The 7832-nt window shown below is 37.8% G+C and overlaps 1 protein-coding gene across 2 annotated transcripts; it reads left to right on the forward strand.

Annotated features, from left to right (window-relative positions):
• Positions 1–933: 933 nt before the first annotated feature.
• LOC110895658 (putative F-box protein At3g16590) lies at positions 934–4654 on the forward strand. Of its 2 annotated transcripts, none has more exons than XM_022142979.2 (2): positions 934–2151; positions 3891–4654. In XM_022142979.2, the coding sequence occupies exon 1, from the start codon at positions 1007–1009 to the stop codon at positions 1949–1951; it is 945 nt and encodes a 314-aa protein (XP_021998671.1). In that variant the 5' UTR covers positions 934–1006; the 3' UTR covers positions 1952–2151; positions 3891–4654. The 2 variants fall into 2 exon arrangements, with proteins under 2 accessions (XP_021998671.1, XP_035836325.1); XM_035980432.1 differs by having other exon boundaries at positions 3905–4654.
• Positions 4655–7832: the final 3178 nt, after the last annotated feature.

Genomic DNA, 7832 nt, shown 5'->3' on the forward strand with positions numbered 1-7832 from the left:
CTAATTTCGTGAAAATAACGTTAAAAGCAGCGGATGGTTAATCATGCATCATGTGGTGACGTTGATAGCTGAAAGACACGGGGTACATGCACCAATCAGTCTCTGTCCCGATTGTTTGAGTGTTATGTGTCTTAGGTCCAAGGCTTGATACAAAACTACAATCGAGCCGGGGGTCTCACTGGAAGCAGCCTCTCTATTCCTACGGGGTAGAGGTAAGGCTGTCTACATCTACCCTCCTCAGACCCTACCTTAGCTTTGCTATTGGTGAGATTTACTGAGTATGATGATGATGATGATGATGATGATGATAATCTAAATTTTCATTATCTTATCTGACGGAACTTGTGAATCTCATAGGCTCACTGCTGTCGGTCATTATCATGAGTTGTAGAATGCTTGATCGGCACAACAATGGGCATCTTCTTTACAACTTTTCAAGGACCATTACTAGTCTACTGTTTATTACTTTTCAAAAAACTTTCAGTGGTGGGGCTGAGGCGGTTGCTGGAGTAGCTACGGCGATGATTTCTTGACCCATGTTGGTTAATTTTCTATCTGCAACAACAGAGATTGAAGTTGTGGGTGTTGTGGGTGATCAAAAGGGGATTTAATTAGGTTAAAAAGAGAGATTGAAATGGGGATTGAAGATGAAGGATATGTGAAATGAGGATTTAATTAGGTTAAAAAAAGAGCGGGAGAAATATTTTTTTATTTTAGTTATAAAGGTATTTTGGTCATTTAACAATAGTTAACCAAAAAATTCTAACAGTGTTAGAAATTTTGACTCAAATACTTAAAGAAAATGCTTATGAGGACTCAGGTCGTTAAACTTTTTACTTTTGAAATTAAGTGGTTAAAACCTATAAAACTCATGGACTTAAAAAGTAATTTACCTTAAATAAAATATAAAGTTACGCCATCGTATTGCCTCTTAAAATGCTGAAATACGAATGATACGCATGCGTGATCGTCAATGTAAACCCTAGAATCAATCATCAAAGTCCAAATGCCAGACAACATTCCCTTCGAACTCCGAGAGCTAATCATCAACAAGCTTCCAGTGGAACCCTTGATTCGATTCCGAACAGTCTGCAAAGCATGGAAGTCCCTCATCGACAGTTCCGATTTCATTCGAAATCATATCACCCAACAGAATCAGCAACATCTGCTCTTAAGGTATCACGACGCTGTTCATCTCGAGCTAAAATATGTTTCAATTGCTGACAATGATGATGCTACTTTCCCCCATCATAAGGTTCCTGTTACTATCCCCCAATCGGTAGTTAATATGGTTCACTATGAAATAACAGTTGACAGTTCCCACGGATTATTGTGTTTGTTCGGTTATTTCGACGAGAAGGCGGTTATTTGGAATCCTTCTATTAGGAAAGCAGTTGATGTTGTTCTGCCTAATATGGCTGATTTTGAGATTGATGTGTATAGAACTGTTCTAGGGTTTGGGGTTTGTCGGGAGACTAGGGACCCGAAGATTGTTAAGCTTAGAAAAGACATGGAAGGTGTGATCCCGTGGCAAGTTGAGGTGTTTACGTTAAGCACTAGGGTTTGGAGAAGTGCGTATAGCAGCAATGTACCGAGTAAGTATTTTTGGTTTGGTGGGGAACAGGTGGTTGTAGGTGGAGTTGTTTATTGGCTTGCTATTAATAGGGTTGATGCTGTAGGTGGGTGTGGGGATTTGATTGTTTCGTTTGATCTGACAAGTGAAGAATTTGGAGAAGTGAAGCTTCCGCATAGATTAGACTATAATAATTGTCGTTTGTGTATGTTTAAGCCAAGGGAGCAACTTGTTGCAATTGAACGCTGTCCAGAGGGCTATAAACCCCGGGTTTACCATGTATGGGTGATGAAGGATGGTGTTCCAAAGTTGTTTGAAAAGCTCTTCACTATCAGTGGTCATACACTGAATGGATCACTGGTTTCTTCTGTACAGTGATTCAGGAAGACAGGTGAAGCTTTAATCGTGCAAGCTAATCCTGTGCAAGCTATATCTGGCTTCAATAGAACACTTGCTGCCTATGAACCCTATTCTAAAGCCATCAGTGATCTTGGGATTAATGGAAGCTATATTTCTGTCTCTGTGTGTTCCTACACAGAAACACTGCTTCTGCTTTGATCAGCTAATTTATGAAAAAGGTAATGTCATTTTCTCTAATTAGTTTTCAATCCCTATATGTTCAAATATTATGAATGTCATTAATTGTGTATTTATTTGGGATATATTTGTTAGTGGAAATCGATTTAAATGATATAGTGAAATGGGTTAGAAGACATAGTCTAAAGAGGGTTAAGGCAATCCAGGTCAAAGTTAAAGTATAGATCAACGTGTCAAGAATCAAACCTGCTTATGCTTGCATAAAAGAACTCAAAGTGTGTCTGGTGAGTTTTGGGGTGTTCGGGAGAGCAGGGGTGGGGATTATTACTCTTATTTTGTTTATGAGTGTTGAGAGTAGAATCTGTGAGGTAGAAATCAGGATGTCGGTAAAAGGAAATTTGCAGGGGTAAGGTACCCTATAAAGCGTGCGGTGGTGATCTGGCCGTATAGGCTTCCTGTTACCTTCTATAGTGATCTGGTAAGCTCTCTGTTACATATGAATTTTTCAATTAGGGTTTTGTTAGATCATAGTAATTGGGGATTTTTATGTTTGATTGAGGTTTTTGTTCAGTTAGGGTTTCGAGATGAGGGTTTCTTGCTTTCCAAAGTTTAGAATAGAGCGATTGTTCTTGGAGTGTTAGTTATGATCGTAAGTGTTGCAAGCAGTTATATGGGGTTAAGGATGTTTATGAAGAGAGACACTAACCCTAGCTTGGGCGGACTCGGTTTTTGAGAAGAGTTTTAGTTTGTTAGGTGTAAGAGAAGTTGTTAGGTGTAAGAGAAGATGAGGATTCACTTTTGTTGTTGAAGGAGGGGCAAAATGTGTTAAATTTTAGTTTGTTAGGTTTTTAACTACTTTGATTGTTGCTTTTTGATCACATTTCTTTATCAGACTAGTGATTATGGTCTAGATTAGCTGTTTAATTTCTTTGATTGTCGCCGAATTGATGACTTCTATTGCTTTTTAATGGCATTTCTGTATATCTTGATTAGTCTAGTGATTATGGTCCAAATTAGATGTTTATTTACTCTGATTGCTTCTGAATCGATCGCTTTAAAATTGCTTTTAAAAGGCATTTCTTGATTAGTTGGTTGATAACTTCAATTGTTGCTCAATTGATGAGTTTAAATAGCTTTTTAAATTCATTTCTTGATTAGGCTAGTGATTATGGTCCATATTAGGGACTGTTTGTTTACCTCTTAATGAGCCTCTTAATGGTTCAGACCTCTTACTGGTTCAGCACTTAATGGTTCAGACTGTTTGTTTCACAAGCAGATGTCTGAATGGTTCAGACATTTGCCTTTGAATGGTTAAGATTTATACAGAGTCTGAATGGTTAAGACCTCTAATTTGAATTGGTCAGCCATTTGCCTCTGAACGGTTAAGCATTATACATGCTCTTAATGGTTCAGACCTCTTACTGGTTCAGCACTTAATGATTCAGGCCTCTTACTGGTTCAGCACTTAACCATTCAGATGTTGCCAAACCGCCCCTTAGTTGTTTAAATACTTTAATAGTTGTTGAATCGATGGATTTCAATTGCTTTTTGATCACATTTCTTGATTTCTTGATCAGACTATTGATTATGTTCCAGATTAGTTGTCTGAATGTCTAATTACTTCGATTGTTTTTGACTCGATGTCTTTGAATTTGCTTTTTAATGGCATTTCTTGATTTCTTGATCGGGCTAGTGATTATGGTCCAGTATAGATGGATATTATAAACTTGGAAAATGAGCTAAAACATGATATGCGTTAGATTAAAATCTTTGTATATAGTTTCTGTTTTTCAGGTATTTGGTGAAAAAGCATTTGAGGAGTTGTTCATCTCTGATCAGCATAATAAATAGTGTGTGTCGGTGTGGGGAAGAACTAGAGTAACATATGATATATGGGAGTGAGTGAGAAGATATATAATAGTTAGTATAGGGCATGGGTGTGTGTCGGTTAAGAAAGAGCTTCAAAGTATATGGATTATGATATCATGTCGTTTTGTAAAGATGATTGGAGTGTTTGCTGGAATTTAATCATCCATACCTTAACAATTCGACAGTTAGGCTTGTATAGCCTCCCAGGGGCGATGCTTTGAAGGGGCCGGGTGGGGCGCCCGACCCCCCGAACTTTTCGGCCAGTAGTGTTATATATGTAGTTTTCGTATAGAAATTTTTGGGTATATACGTTTTCGACCCCCCGTAAAAAATTTCAAGCTTCGCGACTGTAGCCTCCTCAACATGTTAGAAAATAAAGAAACTAGTGATGAGGAAACAACTATACCCACTTAGCAAACAACTAGGAAATAACTTAAGAAATGCAGTACAAGTACAACATGGGACATGGAAACGGGGTGTATGGGACGTGACGTGCATGGGATACGTATCGGTCTATTTGGTTGTTGTGAAGGATTGGATAATCAATCAATGTTGTTTGGTTTGTAGGAAATTGGAATGCAGTACATGAACTAAGGGTTTGACTTTGACTTTTACGTTTGTGGACCTTATTTGTGTAGAATCAACCATGAATTTGGACTGCCTTCAACTTTGAATATTAACTCTTTTCATACCTAAAATCCATATAAACATTTACAAAAAAATCCTTAACCGGGTTGACGCGAACCCACTTATTTTGCGGGTCATGTTTGGGTTATAATTGAAGGAATTGAGTAATCACTTTCTTGATTATCTCCTGCATAATTACAAATATAATGACAATATCTTCTATCATATTAACCATATGCACACCCCCGCAGTTGAAGCGGGAGGGGAACGAATGCTGAGACTGGTCTGGAAGTCTTCTAAGAGGACCGTGATAGACCCTTATTGAAGATGTCTGCAATTTGATGGCGAGTCAGGATGTGAAGAATGCGAACCCGACCCCGTTGCACCTGTTCTCGAACAAAATGAATGTCTAACTCAATATGTTTTGTCCACTGGTGTTGTACTGGATTACCGGACAAGTATATGGCGCTAACATTATCACAATAGACAAGTGTAGCGTGTGACAATGTACGGCGGAGCTCGAGCAGAAGGTTACGCAACCAACATATTTCTGCCACTACATTCGTGACACCACGGTACTCGGCTTTGGCGCTTGAACGAGAAATTGTTGGTTGACGTTTGGAGGACAATGAGAGGAGATTGTCACCTAAGTAGACAAAATAACCCGATGTTGATTGGCGTGCGTCCGGGCACCCCGCCCAGTCAATATCGTGCAAGCAAGGAGAGAGAGATTAGTATACGTGCTCAGAGTTATGCCGAGGGATGCCGTGCCTTGGATGTACCCAAGGACCTGCTTAGAGTTATCATGATTAAAATAACAATAATAATATCAATAAAATAAAGAGTAAACTCAAAATCATCCCTGAGATTTACCTATAATTGTGAAATCTATTAAAAAATGTTTTTTTTTTCCTCAACTAGACCACCACTGATGTTTTAAAATCGTTGCTAGATCCATCCATTTCTTTAACCTTGTTAAAAACTAACGTTAAATGAGGGATATTTTGGCCATTCTCTTTATTTATATAATTTTCCTAACTTTTTAGTCTGGTTTTATTGTATTATTATATTATGTTCAATGTGATTAGAAAATATTTTTTTCCTTTTTTAACCTGGTACTTTTTCTCTTTATTTATGCAGCCAATTAACCAAAATCCAAAGCAAACCTAAATCGTTGTTGATAATTGCATATTGGCAACTCTCGAAACTACATTACATTAAAGCTTTAAATAATTGTTTTATTGAAAACAGTTTTGCACGCCCGTTTTGGACCTCAACCTTCTCCGGTCGCAACAACATAATGATTGGATCGAAGAGTGTAACCGAACAGAAGATAACCTTTAGGGTGTTAGGAGTGGGCGGCAAACCCACTCGGCAAACCGCCTTTGCCGCGCGGTAACACCGCCGCCGGTGGGTTTGCCGCTCGGTGAAGTTGCCGAAGTGGGGAAAGGTTGCCGTTGCGGGGAATTGATCGGAGGAGAGAGGGAGGGTATGAGAGAGAGAGTAGTATGGGGTGGGGTCCATGTCATCTGTCAACCAATCACACATTTTTCCTTTTTTTTAAAAAGAGTTTACCACTTTACCAAATGTCTAAACCATTGCCAACACTTTTCACCAAAGTTTAAACACTTTTCACTGATTGACGTGGCACACTCTCATTGGTTGATTTTTTTAGTTTGCCACTCTCAAGTGTTTAACCACTCCTAACACCCTTAGAAGATTGGCCCGTCACCACATCATCAAGCTGAGGGTGGAGATTTGCCGCCACACCAGCCATTTGTGTGACGTCTGGTGTTGTACTGGTTCGGTACCGATACCGGGAACGATTTGCTCATCCCTAGAGCCTCTCGTTGGTTATGAGGAGTGGATTTTACCGGTCAGGTCACTATTTAACTAATTAATAACTTTAATTAATTTCAATACGTACCGTATTCTTGGATTATTAAAAACAGTTTTATATTAAAGTCGTAATAATTTAACAATCTTTATATATTTTTCTTAAAAAAGAAACTAATACATTTAATGGGAGTGGATCTTGTGCCAAAATTTAAAATAAATAGAAGGGGTATTTTAGTCAATTTTATCCAATCTTCTCCCTTTTTCTTTTCTCTGTAACTTCAAAACCACCATTTTCAAAACCCACCGTTATAGTGCGATTTTCATCACCAATCAATGATTCAAACACCCAATCAACGTTTTCTTCAACTTTTTTAAAGAAACCCAGTTTAATTTCATACAATATCTCATTTTTTTCCTGTGATTTTGAAGCGAATTACTCGATTCGCTCGCTGATAAGTGTTTCTAACATTCAAATGTCGTAAATCGGTGAAAAATCTGAAGAAATCGGCTTCGATTTATGTAAGAAATTTTTGAATTGCATTTTTACGATCTGGGTTTTTGAATTGAGTCATTGCATTTTACAAAGTAATCTTGGCGGGGGTCCGGCGGCAGCGCCCCTGGGAGCAAGGTCCAAGGGGCGACAGCTCCTGGCGGGGTCCAAGGGGCAGAGCCCCTGGCTGGGGTCGAGCTGCATCAGAAGATTTAATTTTCTGGAAATTGCTTTAATAAAACTACATCAGAAAATTTAATTTTCTGGAAATTGCCTCATTTCGTAGATAGTTTTTTCTCCTACTTCTTGGTTCAGACAATTCACGGACAAAACATACACTGGTTCAATGCGTTTTAGAAAAACACATTTTTGAATATTTTTTTGATTAAATTGCTTTAAGAAAACTGCATCAGAAAATTTAATTCTCTGGAAATTGTCTCATTTCGTAGACAGTTTTTGATCTCCTACTTCCTGGTTCAATGCGTTTTAGAGAGAACACTTTCTTTTGTGTTTTTAGGCCATTGCGTTTTAGAAAAAAAAAAGACATTTTTATGTGTTTTTTGGTCCATTACGTTTAGCTAAAACACATTTTTATGTGTTTTCAGTCCATTGTGTTTTAGAAAGAACACTTTCTTTTATGTTTTTAGGCCATTGCGTTTTAGAAATAAGACATTTTTAAGTTTCTAGCCATTACGTTTTAGAAAAACACATTTTTGAAGTGTTTTTGGTCCATTGTGTTTTAGTAAAACACATTTTTATGTGTTTTCAGTCCATTGCTTTTAGAAAGAACACTTTCTTTTGTATTTTTAAGCTATTGCGTCTTAAAAAAAAGACATTTTAAGTGTTTTTTGGTCCATTGCGTTTTAGAAAAACAAATTTTGAAGTGTTTTTAATCCA

The sequence above is a fragment of the Helianthus annuus genome, chromosome 12 (assembly GCF_002127325.2).
Source record: "Helianthus annuus cultivar XRQ/B chromosome 12, HanXRQr2.0-SUNRISE, whole genome shotgun sequence".
Classification (NCBI taxonomy): domain Eukaryota; kingdom Viridiplantae; phylum Streptophyta; class Magnoliopsida; order Asterales; family Asteraceae; genus Helianthus; species Helianthus annuus.